General features: G+C 35.5%; 1 protein-coding gene across 1 annotated transcript; it reads right to left on the reverse strand.

Annotated features, from left to right (window-relative positions):
- Positions 1-1,372: 1,372 nt before the first annotated feature.
- LOC113067640 (Fc receptor-like protein 5) lies at positions 1,373-19,300 on the reverse strand. The gene is made up of 15 exons (XM_026240015.1): positions 19,216-19,300; positions 18,416-18,451; positions 17,746-18,006; positions 10,122-10,382; positions 9,655-9,927; positions 9,452-9,586; positions 8,977-9,150; positions 6,230-6,511; positions 5,639-5,881; positions 5,428-5,553; positions 4,896-4,997; positions 4,662-4,718; positions 4,404-4,490; positions 4,022-4,081; positions 1,373-3,925 (listed from the first exon to the last, which is right to left on the reverse strand). The coding sequence occupies exons 1-15, from the start codon at positions 19,244-19,246 to the stop codon at positions 3,885-3,887; spliced, it is 2,169 nt and encodes a 722-aa protein (XP_026095800.1). The 5' UTR covers positions 19,247-19,300; the 3' UTR covers positions 1,373-3,884.
- Between the last annotated feature and the right edge of the window lie 483 nt (positions 19,301-19,783).

Here is a 19,783-nt window from a genome sequence, read left to right on the forward strand (position 1 = left end):
CTATGAATTAATACATGTTTATTGATAAGAACTATTTCATGTCTTTTCATTTACAGTAGCATGAACCACAAGTAGTTGAGTAACTCAAGTATTTTTTTATAAGAAATCGACTAGTAGAAATCAGTAGTCATGCAACCCCTACCTGATACTGTCAGTGTAACTGCATCACATTTGTTTGATGTTCGTGATCCTCTTCTTTTTGCTGCATAACAAGAATATTTACCTGTGTCAGACTTAGTAACAGAACTGAATGTGTGATCCTGTAGTTCACTGAAAACATGGTCTGAACCGTCTTTATACCAGCTGTACTTCCAGCTAGTGACTCCTTCACCATCAATGTCACATCTGAGAGTGACTGTCTCTCCTCTGAATACATGTTGATCAGGTGTAATGCTCACTTTGGCTTTTGGTCTTTCTGTACAATGACAACAATTTTCACTGAAAATATATAACCTATAAATGCAATATAATATATATAAATGCAACATTTTAATCAAAACAGATACAATGTACTATTCACATGGTTTCCTATGGAATTACATTTGTTTCAATTATAATGAACGAAACCTTAAAAAACTGAACGTAACTTTTTCAGAAACTATCAAAATATGCCATTACAAATTTAGCAGGCTCTTCATATATGCTTCATTCTTTGTTAATGTTTTTCAAAGATTCGTTTTGGCTAATCGTGGATTCTAAATTCATTGCCACAGATTTCGCTTACGTTTCGCAGTTTTTCATTCGGTGTTTTGACACAAACCTCTCGTGGGGGCGGACTTAACATTGATCTATTCTGATTGGATAGTGAGCTTTTGATGGACAGGTTCTCTCTGACCGGGAAATACAGACACCTGATGTATGCACATCTACAGGCTTTAATCTCTCTATCAGCAGCTCCGTACCTTTAGGAATACCTAATGGCCCTTTTGTGACAGAAGCTAGGATTGGGACAGGAAGGCAAAAGTCTTTCATTTTTAACCTTATACTCTCTAACTTGCTATTATACAATCTCTGCAAATCATCACAAATTATTTTCTTATTGACAACAAATACAGTTGTCTAGCATCAATCTAGAATGTAACAGTGAGTAAAGATTTGAGGGTGTGTATTATTTGTTCTCTGCATTCTCTTAAATCACACTGAAGTGATTTAAATTAGACTTAGCTACAATTTGGGGTGTAAGAGGACAACGCTTACAAGTGATAATCTCTCTAGTTACACAATTTTTCTGTTTCTATGTGTATCTCAGTCAAGTATGTGTATCTCAGGTCTCATTAGAAATCATTAAATTGAGTTCTTTCGTCCATTTTGACTTGACTTGATGTGTATTTTCTCGGTTCATAAAGCTTTTTTTTTTTCAGTCTGCAGGTTAACCAAAATAAGCTTTATTGATGATATAAACAAAGTATAGACATTACAGTAAAGATACAGTTTATAATTACAATTGTAAAAAATATTTTACAAAAATGTTGACTTTGAACATTTAGACTAGTGAATGGCTTTTATTTTTTTTATTTTTTTTTAGTTGTTCTTCATTACTAGAGAAGCAGTTTTAAAATGGAAAGATTAGACTCACGGAGGTATTTATAACAATGGAATATTTTAAAGTTAAAATAGCTAAACAATTCAACATTCACTATATACATTTACAACACAACTTCTTCCAACCATTTCAAAACAAAAGGCAAACTGAAATTTTCACAACAATAATAAAAAAAAAGCTTTACACTCAACAATCTTTCTTTCCCAAGTAATGATGTAAAGGTCCATAGAGCTTATAACTGTATTCTGAAACCATAAATATCCTAAGACAAACAAGCAATCCACAGTAGAATTCCATAACTTTCTAATTTATAAATTTTGGCTTTGCATGATTTTTCTCGAATAATGAGTTTTAAATCATTTTGCAAGTTGAACATAGCTAGAGAAAACATATTCATTTTATAAATTAGACAACTTTTCCAGACCTGGACATTAAAAAAATTATCTGGCATTTCCAGTTGGTCTATGACCATGTTACAAATACATTTAAAATAAAAAAGAAAACTTGTTCACTTAATAATCAACATTCAGGAAAATCAGGCATCAGAACTCCCAGGAGCAAAGCAATCAGGGGAAAGGTGTACAGACGAAGCCTCAGCCATGTCTGTACCATGACACCTAGCCCCAATGGAGCTGGATGAGTCAGAGAGAGAAAAACAGTCCCAAACAGGTCCATCTGAGCTTGGCCAAAAATTCTCCATATCTCCTTCACGACCTCTGGATGAAGCATCCATTGCTCGGGCCTCAGCCTCTGTCTCAACAGGATGTCTGCTCCCATATTCAGATGCCCAGGAATGTGAACTTCTCTCAGTGAGAGGAGATTGCCTTTGCCCTGGGACAACACAAGGATCTGACATACTAGTTTGTACAAACTGCGTGAGCGCAGACCCCTTCGTGGTTGTTATAAGAGACCACTGCTGTGTTGTGAGTGTGCACCAACACAGGGTGACCTCTTAAGTCTGTTTCAGTGTTCAAAGCATGGTCCTGTTAGTACTGGTGACCCTCAGGGCTCCTTACTTGGTCCCTTCCTTTTAGCATTTATATGTTTCCTCTTTGGCAGTTGTTAAGATCTCTCGAACCAAACTAAGATTTTTAGGCTGATGATACACAGATTAACATCCACTCTAATCCGGGCCAAAATGTGAATATTTCCCATCTCTCACACAGTCTATCTGAGATTAAGTTTTGGATGTCTGAACATGTCTTGTGTTTGATTAGTTCCAAAACCAGCTAGAAAATTCAACATCCCCAATGTACTTTTATAACACAACTTTTTCGGAATTAGAACATTTCCATTTATTTTTCCAGAATTTAAAATCATAAGGGAAAAATGATTATGCTATAATTACATTCAATCGTATTTAATGGTAAAAACTAATGGGCATATCATTGTTTCTATGATGGCCAAATTGATCATGCCTATGCTGCACCCTATCTGGAATGAAAGGATACATTTTCAGATATTACACGTTACTATTATTCTATTATTACATATTCGTTACTATTTATCGTATTGAAAATATAAATTAGAATATTAAACATTACAGTAAAATTACAAAAAGTTTATAAATGTATTCTGAAAACATAAATATCCTAAGACAACAAGTTACAACTGACTTCCCTAACTTTCTAATTTAATGAACTTCCATGGCTATTTTTCCCCAATGGTGTTTGATTGTGGAATAAGTTTTTTATTTATTTTTTAAATCAAAAGACTGCACACGCAAAGAGCTATTTGTAGCCAATTAAACATTTAACAGCTGACAATAGAAAAACATGTATATATTATATACACTTACTTTTAGTCATCCAGACCAGTAAGTCATGATTTTAAAATTGCCTGGTATTTCCAGGTTTTCTATTACCATGATACAAATAAATTTTAAATCAAGAAGACAAACAAAAAAGGAAAATTGGTCAATGGTGGTGGATGAGGAGATACCCCCAGACTATGTAAAGCGCTTTGAGTGCCTAGAAAAGCGCTATATAAATGTAAGGAATTATTATTAACGTTCAGGGAAAAGGCCTTAAGCTGAATATTCTCTCTCTCTCTCTCAGTCTAATGATGAGCTGCTGCTTGTATCAACCAATAAAAATAAACCCTGTGCAGCATTCAAATATAATCTACTCTTTCTGGTTTTATGCAATGTATAATCAGCTCATTGCTTATGCATACCTATTGAAGAACATGAAGGATTGCATCACTAATATTTAATACAGATATTGCCATCAATTTCTCAGTATCACATAGATAATAAAGCATGGATGATCTGCTCATTCTCCAGATCTTCTCCACCTAAATTCACCAGCGTCCTGGGATTGAAAGTTTCTCCTCTGGGCATTTATTTAACCTGAGCATACGTCACATCACTAGATCCAGCACCTGAGAATATAGAAATGAATTAAAATTTATGCTTGTAGATGCAGTTTTCAGTGGCTCCTTGTGAACTGTGACTGATGTTTTTACTTTAACACTCACCTTGATGGGTCACCAGGTTCAGTTTAGAGTAAACAGTGTCAGAAACTTCACTAGTTTTCCCTTAAATATGAAACAGTTACATTAATGTCATTAGTGCAACAGTGATATGAAATACATCAATAAAACCTCTACAGCTTCTACAGAGAAAATCAAATAATTAATTGTTTACCAATTTACCTTGAAATCAACATATTGCAATGACCTTTATGGATCAAGTGGATTTCACAGTGAACAGACACAAACAGGTGTTTAGAGAAATACTGTAGTGTTTGTGTTGGTTTACTGATGTGAGAGAAATTAAAATCAAAGGAGTTTTTTACCCCAGAGGTCTTTAGCTCTGCTACACTGCTGTCATGATCATTAAACCATTGTTTCAGTTTACCTTTGTTTTCTTTATTTTTCTTCTGTTTCTCTGTAGATTTGTATTCAATCTCAGCGTAGGTGACGTCAGTAGGTCCACTAACACTATCTACAGTGAACAACAAAGAAAGGAATAAGACATTTGTTTTTAATAAATCTGCTCTGCAAATATCATAGTGAAATGAAAAACAAAGATAAATTTGAGTATTAAGAAAATAACTACTGCCTTAGTAATTATGATAAGCATGACATAATTATCTTCTGTAACATCATTAGTTACCTGTGCTGACGTCTTTATTAATTGTTGCATCAACAGAGTCATAAATATGAGCAGTTCCTGTAATAAATTGGTGCTTTGATTAATTACCAATAATAAACATAAATGTCAGTTACACAAATATCATATTGCACTTTATAAATGATTTAGTCAGATCTGTATTGTCAATTGAAAGTTATTTCTAAGTGTGTTCAATCACAGCTTGTGTTTATTTATGGTTAACAGGTAAAGACTGACCAGACAGCAGTGTGTTGTATCCCGCTTGACTCTGGTTCTGTTCTGATGTCTGACTGCTGTTCTGCTGTTCACTGACTCTAGACGGAGACTGAGATCTTACACCTGAACACACAAGGATTATGTAAGTTTTAAAATCAACTTTTAATCTCCTTCATGCATACATGTTTGAGAGTGAAAGATTGTTTAGTGGCATGTTTTTATCACATTATGGATTTGTTAAAAACTGTAATTTGCTCCACTGTCTGCTGTCTTCATAGGCGGCATTCTACTGTAACTCAAATGGAATCAAATAATTGTCTAATTTTGAGCACTTCACATACACAGTAAATATGTGCATAATACACATACGTCCCCAGCCTGTGCAGAGGAAAACTGCCCAGAAAGCTTCTTAAACCAGACAATATATCAGCTTTACCAGGTTTTGTGACCAGACAACCAGCTAAATGCTGTTGTAGGATGGCAGCTAACAAGGTATAGAAACAAAATTGGTGTCTACAAATGTGTAATTAAATTGTAATGTCAGATGATGAACCTTTGTTGTTTCTGTAGCGCCACAGCAGGACCAAAAAGACGATGATCAAAAATGTGAAAATCAGTCCTGCAGTCACTCCAATTATCATGGGATTGAGACCATCAGATTCTGATGTTGTGGAGGAAGCTGAGATACATAGATTTTACATTTAGATGAGTGCTGTAAATGATACAGAAATATTTCAGCAGTGTTTATTGATGTGCACTCTCACCTGTGACTGAGATCCAGCTCTTGGGTGACTCTCCTCTCTCTGGGTGTTTGCAGTAGTAGAAACCCTCATGTGACTTTGAGACAGTAGAGATGATCATCTCTGTAGTTTGATTCTGGATGAGTGATCCATCTTTATAGAAATCAGCTCTGAGGATTGGTGGAGTTGTATATGGATATAAACAGCGTAGAGTCAGAGAATCTCCTTCAGTCACAGGATGAACAGGACTCTCCATAATTACACCAACTACACAAACAGATGAAATGTGTGCTGATTGTAAATAGTATATGGCAACTACATGATAAAAACATTCAACTAAATTAACTGTTAATTAAAAATTTTCTCAAAATTTAAATTTTCTACAAAACCACATTTTTGGTATCTCTTACCCATTGAGTGTTTTTGTTTGTTTGTTTGTTTGTTTGTTTGTTTGTTTGTTTGTTTGAAGTGCAGACTGATGCTTTCTGTTTTATTTTTTTATTTAATTTTTGTTATCAACTGCTTTGTGTACTGTATTGTAAATTAAAATAATAATAAAAAAAACATCATAAATGAAAAAAAAATATATATATATATACACAGAAACAGACTCACGGTGTACAGTGATATTAACAGGATGACTGATCTCTCCAGATTCAGACTGACACCAGTACACTCCAGTGTGTGATGTGATGGTGGAGCTGATTGTACATGTAGATCCTGTCTGTGATCCCCAGTGTGATGATGAACAATCTTCCAGCCCCCAAGTGTCTGTGTATCTTCTCACTCTCCATCTATCAGAGTTACTCTGGTCCTCACAGCTCAGAGAGAGAGAGACATATGTGAAGTGTTGAGTTCTGCTGGGACTGATGATCAGAGAGACTGGAGGAGAAACACCTGAGAAGACAATCACAGTTTGGAAATCAAGTCAAAACTTGTATATTGTAAAAAATATCTGTGCCACCCCCAGTTGCTGCTGTCCCCTGCCTCCACCGTTGTTTTAAAACCCCTTACCAGTCACCCCCATTTTTTGGCATGGAGACAGAAATGACATACCCAAAATAAAAAGGTTTTTGTTCATGACTATTTCTGACTAGATACATAATCAACAATTGTCCACAAAGCTGACACTTCAAAGTTTACTGTTCAGGAATCAGACTTACTCAGACTGTAATGATAATAGAGATATATAAGCTCAAATATAAAATTAAAAATAAAAATATTAAAAACATATTTTTTACATGTAGGATATGAGTTTAAAAACACAGTGTAGCTAAAGCCCCAAGTCTACCAAAGCTTCATTTGGAATATTTCAAAGCCTTGTCGTGTGTTTTTAGAGAAGGCTAATCTGATTGATTTATGGCACTTGTCATCTCTGTAAGATCACACATGTAAACTCTCATATGTGCTCTGACTGTGTTTTTGGCTATGAATACTCCCCCATTCATGATTCTATTATTCTCACCAAACGAGTCTTTCACACCTCTGCCAGGTATGACACATTATCCGCATTATTCTTTTATCATTATTCTTTTGTTTTTCTTCCACCTTTATTAGCCTTTGTTGTGGTATTTCAAGCTTTACAATCCACCAAGCTGCAATCTCACTTCAGTCTCAGTATGCATTTACCCCTTATTTATCAAAAGTCTTTTTTAAAAGACTATAAATATACAACAAAACATTTTCTTACGACCTTACATGAATTATTGTGAACTATTAGAAGCATTAGAGCTAGGGATGTCACTTTTGAGGAAAATCCAATTCGAACGGATATCGAATATCATGCAATGTATATATATATATATATATATATATATATATATATATATATATACGAATATCTACATGCCCCCCCCCCCCCCCCCGTGCATAAAAAAAAAACCACTGTAGCCTAATGGTGATTCAATCATAAGTTTATTAACAGTGAGTCATAAACAGGACTATCTGGATTATTATTTTTTGTACTTAATGTTTGAAACGGCAGGTTATCAACTTAAAATATCAACTTGAAGTGCCACTATGCACATCCCACAACATTAGGCAAAAAAAAAAAAAAAAAAAACATTCAGACCAGGCACAAACAATAACGTGACAACTTAAACAGCAGCAAGAGTAAGGCATATAGCCTAGCCTAGTTCATTACTTAATATTGTTTGCAAGAAACACCAGTCTATCAACTTGATCTGGATTAAGTGCGGCTTTCTTTTTATTTACAATGTTCCCCGAGGTGGAAAAGACACATTCGAAGCGCACAGACGTGCCTGGCTACTAGCTATTATTCACTTGATTTGGTCATGGGCCTACGCTACAATCCAGTGGAGTGCCCTCTACTGGATAAGATGGCAAAGAATAAAATAAAAAACAAACGGTCTAATCATAGACTGTAAAAAATGCGCTACACATGGCATTTTAAAAACCGGATATTTTATTTATAGTTCGATTATGGATATTTCACGTCATGTTTGAATGCATATTCGAATATCGAATAAAAAGTGACAGCCCTAATTAGAGCTAACGTTAGCATCAAGCTACATCAGACAATTTCTGAAATGATTAGTACACTTTTACCCAAAACTCACTTTAAACTCCAATCGAGTGTTTGTAATAACATCCTTTTGCGATCAAGGGTGGAATTTGGTTGTTTACTGTTGTAAAAATATTCTATTTATAGCCCTTTACATCTCTGCACAAGTTAGCATTTCAGATGTACATTTTTTATATTTTTTATAAAAATGCCCCAGATCTCAAGAAAATTTCATACCAAGCTTTACTATCGTAGTCGCGGGTTTATTATTCAGATATTTCGTGTGTACAACAACAACCAGGAAGTGTACAGGAATAATGTGACACGATGCGACGTTGTCTGGTTATGATATTGTAAGATTGACAAGGCGAAGGATCAATCAGAGTCTGTCTGACACACAGCGCGAGGAAACAGAAGTGCACACACACACACAGATCGCTGGGAGAGGCTATTTATCATCAGATCGCGTAAATCAGTGGAAAAGACTGGAGGAGAAACACCCGAGAAGACAATTACAGTTTAGAAATCAAGTCAAAAGAGTTTTATTGATTTAACACTTTACACAATGTACACTTCTTTTGTTTCAAAACAAAATAATGTTTGCAACATATTTGTAATTATGCCATCAGCAAGCAATCCAAAGACAAGTGAGACAACACTGCCTCCACCATTGTTTTAATATCTCCTAGAAAATAAAAAAGCATCTTTCTCCATTGACACAATTCAGCCTTGTATTATGATGGAATCAAAGCACTTAAGTAATCAAATCAAGCACTTAAAAGATAAAGTAAAATTTCAGGAGAGTCACATTTCATTCAGTGATTCAGTCTGAACTCACCAGTGACCCATAGTAGTTGTTCGTTGCTGTACCATGTGAGATAGGGTGGTTTTTCTCTCTCTGCGCTGCACACATAAACTCCTGTGTGATTTAGAGCAGCAGAACTGACCATGTAGTTTCCTCCAGCTCCTCTGCTGCTGTCTGAGAGCAACTGATAATTATGTTTTCTGTAGCCTGTATGAAGTGAAAGTGTAGAGTTACCTCTAGAAATTATGAGTAATATTTACATGAGACTTTTAAATGACCTTTTTTGGTATAATCAGTATTCAGACTAGTTTATTTATATATAAATAAATGTATATATAAATAAAAAAATTGTTACATATATATATATATATATATATATATATATATATATATATATATATATATATATATATATATATATATATATATTTGTTTGTTTGTTTGTTTTTGTTTTTAGGATGAAACCAGTTCATTCAGATATTATCACATTAAGCACATTATATCTTACCTGATGAAACATTTAGAGTGTACCAGCTGAATGTCCAGTCTGTAGAGGAGTCTTTAACCTCACAGATCAGAGTCACTGGATCTCCTTCAGTCAACCACTTCTGTGGAGAAACACTTAAAACTGGTCTGGGTCTATCTGAAATACAGAACTCATTAATAACATGTTAAACTTGTGTGTGTTTATGAAGCGTTGATCAAACTCACCTGATACTGTCAGTGTAACTTCATCACTGATGTGTGATGTTCGTGATCCTCCTCTCTCTGCTCCATAACAGGAGTATTTACCTGTGTCAGACTCAGTAACAGAACTGAATGTGTGTTCCTGTTTTCTACTGAAAACACTGTCTGAACCGGCTTTATACCAGCTGTACTTCCAGCTAGAGACTCCTTCACCATCAATGTCACATCTGAGAGTGACTGTCTCTCCTCTGAATACATGTTGATCAGGTTTAATGCTCACTTTGGCTTTTGGTCTTTCTGTGCAACAACAATTCACAATGAAAATAATGTGCTGTTTAATATATGATCAGTTACTTGATTTTAAAACACATGCTAAATCAGGTTAGACTGAAGTTTCGCTCTCTAAAGCTGTTATAATAATTAATTATGTGTCTTTTTAATTATTTTCATTGTGTTCTCTGAGCAGATCATTATCTGATGAAAATACTTGCCGTTTATTGTCACTGTTACTGGTTCACTGTAATTTGTGTAAAGTCCTCCTCTTTGTGCTCTGCACCTGTACTCTCCTCCATCAGAGACTGTCACTGAATTGATTGTTTTAGTTGCAGCTTCAGTAGATTCAGTGTTTGTGTCTCTACTCCGGATAAACTCCCATCCATCCCATGACTGATTCACCTCACATCTCAGAGTAACTGAGTCTCCAGTGAACAGTGAACTCTGTGGCTCAACAGTCAGAGTTGGTTTGGGAAAATCTGGAAATATGAAATGAATGAGAGATGTGAAACCTTTACTATAGAATTCAATTCAAGTTTATTTATATAGCGCTTTTCACGATAAAAATTGTTGCAAAACAGCTTTACTGAAATTAAGTTTCTACAATATATTTTGAAGTAGTTTCTCAGTGGTGACTGTCAAATTGATGTACATATGGAAGAAATGTATGGTAAAATTCAGTTAATGACACAATCAAACAGATGATGAACACTATTAACAGCAATAATTATTTTGCAACTTGTAGCAAAATGTGGAAGATATTGTCTTCTTACTGATTGTGCTTCTTGATTTCACAGAAATACAGCTGTAATCTAAAAAAATATTTGTTTACATTTTATTTTTAATAATCTGCACGATTTAAAGAACAACAAAGAGGTTTTTGTTTAATGAATAATTAGCCTCAGGAAACAACCTATATTTTTTAAGTTGTTTTCCCTTTTCTCGGGGCTGAAATGGAGGAATTTAGGTCAATACTGCTAATTAAACAATATTTTGCTGAATTATTCTTTCTGCAGGCACCTTGTCTGGTTTAGGACTGTCATGGATAACTAAAAATGACAATAAAACCGTGGCAGCAAATTCCTGTTTTAATAATTGATTTATTGAATCACTCAAATCAAACGATTCGTTCAAAACGGCTGATTCAATTAGAAACTAAACAAGTGAATGGACCATTGAATCACTGGCTTACATGATTTGTTCAAAAACAGATAAATTCAAGGAATCAAACTCTGCGTTGCTCTATAGTGTTGCATAAAATTATTATTAACATATTTATGTGATTATATTCAGAAAAGTACATTGCTTGTATATGTTAAATGGCATATGACACAACCCTAGACTGTCTGCTGTTTGGCTGTTTATTTATTGCATACTATCTGTTATTTACCTTATTTAAAGTGTCCTTGTGTGTTTGAAAGAAGCTATATCACTAAAACACATTTTATTATTATTATTAGCTATTGGTTAATAATACATATTATATGGTAGAAATGTTTAAGCTATTATTGAAACATTTGACTTGGTGCACACTTTGTAATGTTGTTGAGATCACTTCTGAAATTTCACAAATGTGAGAGCTCTCATATCTTTAGTTTAACAGAAATGTCTGAGCACAGAGTGTGATAGTGATGAGATCTTATTAAAACTTTTAAGGGGCAAAAGTCTCTGTTTTATATTAAACTCATTTCTATCTAGTAGAAATATTTGAGATGTTTAAAAGGCCTAATTTTTTATTTCCTCTACTATTCTTTCCTCTGTGAAGTGCTGCATTCTGTTAATTGAAGATACATTTAAACTAGTAACCCTTGATATTCTGATGTGTAAAGCTATCATTCAAAGGTGCAAAACCCCCAATGTAACTAAAGAAAGAAAGAGCAACCCTTGAGCAATAAAACATTTTTCAAATAGTGTCTTGAAAGAGATTACAGGAAGACGATAAAGAAATCTACTCTTTCTCACAGCCCACTCTCATTTTCTCCTTTGTCTCAGGCCCTGTTTACACTAGTGCGTTTATATTTTATAAAGGCATTTTAAAATGAAAATTATGCTTGTCTAAACTGGTGTTTTCACTGGGTTTCAGTCTACACAACCGAAAATGCATGTCACATGACCATTCACACAGGTACAACCACATTATATTTTCTATTATTTAAATTGCTTGGAGTGGTCAAATGGGGAATCTACCTATACATCTCTATGGGTACAACAATGAGCTTGATGTTTTTGTTTACACGGAAGTTAAGGAAATGCAGAGAGAATGTGAGCAGCCATGCCATCGTTTTCAAAAGTTTCTTTTTTGGTACATTTACACTGAAATGCAAGCCCAGGGTGTTTAAACTAAAACGCAGCATTTTCAAAAGTCTCTGTTTTCAACCTTGAAAACACCGGGGTAGTTTAAACGACCGGTGTAACCGTAGCAAAAGTTATGTATTTTAAAACGAAAATGCACTAGGCAAGGCAAGTTTATTTATAAGCACATTTCGTACACAATGGTAATTCAAAGTGCTTTACATAAACGAAAGTAAAATAATCATGAAGAAAAATAATAAAACAAGCAATTATAAAACTTTTAAAATGATTAAAACATTTAAAAAAAGTTAGAAAATGATTTTACATAAAAAAATCAAATAAAAAACAGTGAAAATATAGTGCAATCAGTTCGGACATTGCACAGTGCTCATTCAATAAATGCACAGCTAAAAAGACGTGTTTTGAGTCTAGATATAAATGTGACTAGTGTTTTAGCACCTCTGATCTCTTCTGGAAGCTGATTCCAACTGCGGGCAGCATAGTAACTAAAGGCGGACTCCCCTTGTTTTGTGTGAACCCTTGGTTTTTCTAACTGACTTGATCCTAGTGATCTGAGTGCTCTGTTAAGTTTATATTCAGTGAACATATCTGAAATATATTTCGGTCCATGGTCATTTAGTGACTTATATACGAGTAAAAGTACTTTAAAATCAATCCTAAATGTAACTGGAAGCCAGTGTAAGGACCTGAGGACTGGTGTGATATGCTCAGATTTTCTGGTTCTAGTCAGAATCCTGGCAGCAGCGTTCTGGATGAGCTGCAGCTGTCTAATGGTCTTTTTGGGAAGGCCAGTGAGGAGTCCATTACAATAGTCCACCCTGCTGGTGATGAAGGCATGAACAAGTTTCTCAAAGTCTTGACTGGAAACAAAACATCTAATTCTTGCAATGTTTTTTTAAATGATAGTATGCTGATTTAGTTACTGCTTTGACATGACTACTGAAACTAAGGTCTGTCTCCAGAATCACTTGATTCCTGACTTGATTTTTAGTTGTTTGACCCCTTGAGTCAAGGTATGCATTCACCTTGAAAACTTCATCTTTGTTTCCAAATGCAATGACTTCAGTTTTTTCCTTGTTTAACTGAAGATAGTTCTGGCACATCCAACTATTAATTTCATCAATGCATTGGCAGAGGGAGTCAGTGGGGCTGTAGTCATTTGGAGATAAGGCTAGGTAAATCTGGGTATCATCAGCATAGCTGTGATAGGCAATTTGGTTCTTTCTCATTATTTGACTTAGTAGAAGCATATACAGGCTAAACAAGAGCGGTGCAAGAATTGATCCTTGTGGGACTCCGCATGTCATGGACATCCACTTAGACTTATGCTCTCCTAGACTCACATAATAGCCTCTCCCTTCTAAGTATGACCTGAACCATTTGAGTACCATCCCAGAAAGCCCGACCCAGTTTTCCAGTCTCTCTAGTAGTATGTTATGATTGACAGGGTCAAACGCAGCACTGAGATCTAGCAATACCAGCACCGATATTTTGCCAGAGTCACAATTTAAGCGAATATCATGTATTATCTTAATGAGTGCTGTCTCTGTGCTGTGTTGCGGTCGGAAACCAGATTGAAAATTTTCCAGGTATCCATTTGAGTTTAAGTATTTGTTCAGCTGATTAAAAACAACCTTTTCTATAATTTTGCCTATAAAAGAAAGATTAGATATTGGTCTATAATTGTTTAAAATTGTGTTATCAAGATTGCTCTTTTTCAGGAGGGGCTTAACAACTGAAGTTTTTAGGGAGTTTGGAAATGTCCCAGAAAGAAGTGAGGTGTTCACCACTTCTAGGAGATCTGCTTCTAAGCAGTTAAGCACACTTTTGAAAAAAGATGTGGGAAGTGTGTCAAGACAACAGGTTGACGATTTTAGTTGCTGCACTATGTCTTCCAGAATTTTGCTATCAATTGTTTCAAAAATAGACATAGTATCTTTTTGATATTGTAGCCGAATCTGTCTGACCTCTGCATTACTTGAGGATGTGCTAATCGCCTTCCTGATATTGATGATCTTCTCAGAAAAGAAGGAAGCAAACTCATTGCATTTGCTGTCTGAGAGCATATCACTGGGAATCTGACTTGGGGGGGTTTGTCAGTCTCTCAACAGTGGCAAAAAGAGTGTGAGTGTTATTTAAGTAACTGTTTATAAGGTTTGAGAAGAAATTCTGTCTGGATGTGGCTAGTTTCACATTAAAAGCATGAAGGCTGTCTTTATAGATGCTATAGTGAATTTCAAGTTTCGTCGTCCTCCACATCCACTTAGCTTTTCTGCATTGTCTTTTCATAGCCTGAACTGCTGTTGATCTTCTCCAAACTGATTTCTGTCTGTTTGTTTTCTTACTGACTATTATTGGTGCAATATCATCAATAACATTCTGAACTTTTGAGTTGAAAGAATCAAGGAGAATATCAACAGAGTCTGCAGAAATACTTGGTGTTAAAGATATAAATAGTAGACTTGTGTTCTCGTTTATGCATCTCCTTCTGACAGAGACAGATCTAGATTCAGTGGTAGCAGAGAAAATCAATATATCAAAGAAAATACAGAAGTGATCAGATAGTGCTATGTCCTTAGCAACAATGGATGAAATGTTTAGACCCCTACTGATGATTAAATGTAGAGTGTTTCTACCTTTGTGTGTGGGACCAAGCACATGCTGAATCAGGTCAAAAGTGTTTAGAACCGTTATCATTTCTTTTGTAGTTTTGTTTTCTGCATTATCTATGTGAATATTAAAATCCCCTGCAATTGCAAAACAGTCAAACTCTGAGGAAATTATTGATAACATTTCTGTGATCTCTTCAACAAAGGCTGGAGAGTATTTTGGAGGCCTGTAAATAATAATAAACAGAATGCGTGGGGCACCTTTCAGCACAATCCCTAGATATTCGAAAGACAGGTACTGACCAAATGACACTTGCTTTCATTGATAGACATCTTTAAATAGAGCAGCTACACCCCCACCTCTCCTAACAGTCCTGCAGACACTCATGTAAGTGAAGTTAAGAGGGGCTGCGTCATTGAGGACTGTTGCATTGCAGCTGTTTGCTAGCCATGTTTCGTTTAGAAATATAAAATCCAGATTGTTTGTGGTTATAAAGTCATTGATTAGAAATGATTTATTTTTTAGTGAGCGAATGTTTAAAAGTGCTAACTTGATGGCAGTGCTTTGTGTCTTTACATCAATCTTAGTTTGATGCATAATAGGCCGCAGATTAGATGAGTTTGCCCTTCGGCTTGAGAAAGCCTTAGACTTTCTATCACGTGATAAAACTGAAATAGAGAAAGCTACAGGCACACTGGGTTCCAGCTTGTTCTGTAAGCATTTGTGAATGTTGCAGCTATTATAGCAGGGACCCGACACATATCACTGAGAGCTGCTATCAGTTGTTTTTGGTTCACCTTCAGCAGATAGAGGGTTTGGGCCCTGGCGTTGTGGCAACGGTCGGAGAGCTCTCATAGGAACAGGGCCCACAGACTTTGGTGGTTGGGGGGCCTGCCGTTTTTTGTTGATATCTGCGGGCTAGCAGCGAATGAGTGGGAGAGTTTAGTCCCAGCATACACCAATTCCTCCATTTTCTGTGAGAAGCACAGAAGTGGAGATGCTGGAGAAAGGGATAATGTGCCGGTGAGCGGTGCTGTGTCTCTGGTGTTTCCGGTGACTGTGATTTGTTGTCCTGGCTTCCCTGACTGTTTTCCAGAAAGTTATCCTTGGGTGCTGAATCTTGTAGCTGTTTTGATACATCACAGTCAGTCTGTGAGGAGCTCTGTGGGCATGAGCAGTGCTTGTTTTGGCTGCGTGGTGTTATCAGTGTCCTTGTGGGTTATGTCAACCACATGATGACTCGGACCCGGTGTGTGTGTGCTGAATGGATTTACACACTCTGCTGATGGATGACGGAGGGAGAAGAAGATATTGTCCTTAAACACTCTAGCACCAAGTTTGTTTCGGTGGAGGCCATCCGGTTTAAACAGTTGTCTATGGCCCCAGAAAAGATTGAAGTTGTCGATGAAATTCACTCATTTTATATTACAAGATCTTTGTAGCCATGTGTTCAGCCCAAGCAACCGTGAAAACATTTTTGTTCCCCTTGCTGGGAGTGGTCCACTGATGAATGACTGAACTTTGAGTCTTTGAAGTGTTTCAAAGAGTTCACTGAAGTCCTTCTTAAGGAGTTCTGACTGCTCTTTCCAAATATCAAGTTCCTTGTTCACATCAGAGACCGTTGCTTGAGGAAGGCAGCATGTTGTTGTAATCCTGCTACTAATGTTTCTTATAACAGAATCACCCACTATCAGAGTCCTCGGCTCGGCTGCGCTCTGAGCTGAAATTCGCTCTCTGCTCGACCTTGAGCGCCTGTTAGTAGCGATGTTAGCTGCTGGCTGATCCGATCCATGTTTAATCACATTTGGGGATTCCTCACCCACATTTATTAATGCTTCGAATCTGTTCTCTAGATGTATAGGGGGTGGTACAATACCAATACCAGCCTTGTCATAGTCGAATCTGGGGTAGAGGAAGCTATGGCAGCAATACGAGAAACTCCATCGATTAGTGTGGCGATCAGTTTCGGCTTGTTCCTCTACACTTGGTATAAAATGTTGAGATTCAGGAGATTCATGGGACTCACCGGCTGTATGCTGAGGGGGTCCATGACTACGGTCTGCTGAGTGTTCCGCCTGTTTTGGAAGTCCAGAAAGTAACTTTGTTTCAAGAATCATAATCCTTTGTAGAAGTTTGCAGCAGTTCATGCATCAAGTAGATCAAACAGAAGTAGTCTCTTCTGTTTGACTGTAGGCAGTTGTTATCCTGTCTCCGGAATGTAAGCTGCTGGCAGTGGGAGCCAAAGTCTTCTTTTTGTACTATTATTCCAGTCCCAATGTTTTTAGTTTTAGCCTTTGTGCCAAAAATATGTTGTTTGAGCACTGTGCTGATCTGCTGAAGTAAAACTCTTAGAAAAATCAGAGAAAAGTACAGAAATAAGAAGCAAAGCGCAGAGCATTAAGCTAGAATGTCCGAACGGTAGCAAAGCCGGAAGCAAAAGCCCTAGTGTAAACGGGACCTTAGAATTTCCTCATGTCTCAATTCTTATAGGGAATCTTAGGAGAAACATCTAAAACACTGTTGGTGCTAAAATGAGAAATATATGAGAACCACAACTAAGTCTCCTGAGCTTAGAAAGAGCAAATTCTTGACAATAAAATAATCCTATAATGGAGTCTTGAAAGAGATTGCAGCAAGACAACACAAAAAATGCTGTTGATATAAAATGACAGATAAATAAGGACAAATAAGTCTCCTGAGCTTAGGAAGAGCAAACTCTTTGCAATACATTTTTCCTGAATATAATGTGCTGTTTTTACAGTATTAACAAAGTTACTTGATTTTAAAACACATGCCAAATTATGTTAGACTGAAGTTATTTTCTCTAGTTGTTATAATCAATGATTCAGTATCTTGATGACTGATCAATCACTTTCATTGTGTTCTCAGAGCAGTTCATTATTTGATGAAAATACTTGCCGTTTATTGTCACTGTTACTGGTTCACTGTAATTTGTGTAAAGTCTTCCTCTTTGTGCTCTGCACCTGTACTCTCCTCCATCAGAGACTGTCACTGAATTGATTGTTTTAGTTGCAGCTTCAGTAGATTCAGTGTTTGAGTCTCTACTCCGGATAAACTCCCATCTATCCCATGACTGATTCACCTCACATCTCAGAGTAACTGAGTCTCCAGTGAACAGTGAACTCTGTGGCTCAACAGTCAGGGTTGGTCTGGGAATATCTGTCAGTATAAAGAGATTTAGAAATATCACCCTTGAGCGTTGAATGATTTTCAGCAGAAAATCCTGTCCTCTTATTGTTTAATAATTACTGTATTTTGATTTTATTTTGATTTGTTGTCACACCTCAGTCTTAAAATGGTGAATTTATAATCATTATAAAATGTATCACTCATTTCTCAACTTCCAGTTGGTTTGTGAGTTACTGCAGAATCAGTATTTCGTAATCAGAGTTGGACTTGTAACCTAAAGGTCGTGGGTTTGAGTCTCAGGTTGGTGGGGGGAGTGAATAACTCTCTCCACCTTCAATACCAAATGATCCACAGGTGCCACAGTATTGGATGCCCACTGCTCCCTGTTCACTTTTAATCACTCTTATGTGATGAAAATACATTAATCAAATTCACTCACCTTCAGTTTGTTGAGAGTGGATGTTTGAAATCAGCACTAAAATCCAGAGAAGAAACACTTTAATTTGTGAACACTGAGCTGATAATTTGTCTATTTTATGTTATTTCATAATTCGTCTAGAGCTTATTGCATCTAAGCACAGATAATGATGATGTGGTTAAAAAAAATTATTTAAAACATGCTAAACATGCTATATATATATAAAACATGCTATATATATATATATATATATATATATATATATATATATATATATATATATATATATAATTGCACAGAATAAAACATATTAAAACATATTAACAGTGTAAATGTTTCCAGATAAACATCAAAACATCTGCCTAATAGCAGAGGTATCTAAATATTTATTACATAACATGGACAATAACTGCAAGACAAACAAACCATTACAAAGCACTAAACTGAATGTCTGAACAAACACACCGATCTACATCACAGCAGAGTGCATTCTCTCTCACAAACAGCACTAACTGCACACTTCCTCTCTCAAAATCATCCTTCACTCATATATCAAGAATTAGACCTGGATTTTAAACTCTGGGAGTAGTAATAAAAATATTAAAAATATCCAGCAAAACTATATAACATATGTGTATATATATATATATATATATATATATATATATATATATATATATATATATATATATATATATATATATATATATATATATATATATATATATATATATATATATATATATATATATATATATAGGAATAATATAATTATTTAAATATAAACACCTACTAAAATACTTAGAGAAAGTAATACTCACAGAGCACAAGAGGAAGTTGACGGAGCTCCATACTGACCGAATGATGACAGACAGTTAAAGACACAGACTGTGTTAAAGCCTCAAGACTTCCTGAAACCTGAGGTCAGATCTTTATTAAAAAAAAAAAAATAACAAAATACCATCGGGACAGATTAAAGACATACAAATATATCTCATGTGTTAAAAACTAATCAGTTGATAATCTATCTATCACGCTCTGAAACTGATGGTGTTAAGTTTGACTATTTGTACCTGTGAACACAGTTTAATATTCATACACAAAGACAAGGGATGGGCATTAAAACAAATATAATGATTTTGATTTCAGTTAATGAATCCATGTGCCTTTCTTGGTTAAGTATTTCATGCCTGTTGAAGAAAATAATACAATTTCCATGTATTTACAAACATTTCACATTTCAATAAAATGTGTATCTTAAACTATGGCTTGTCTTGAACAACAGCTCAGTGTCTGTAGTATCATGAGCCTTTAATACAAGATAACAGTAATATCAGAACAACAGAAAGTAAAAATTCAGTGCAGTAAGTTTCCAATATTTCATTAGTC

This window comes from Carassius auratus, linkage group LG28B (assembly GCF_003368295.1).
Source record: "Carassius auratus strain Wakin linkage group LG28B, ASM336829v1, whole genome shotgun sequence".
Lineage (NCBI taxonomy): Eukaryota > Metazoa > Chordata > Actinopteri > Cypriniformes > Cyprinidae > Carassius > Carassius auratus.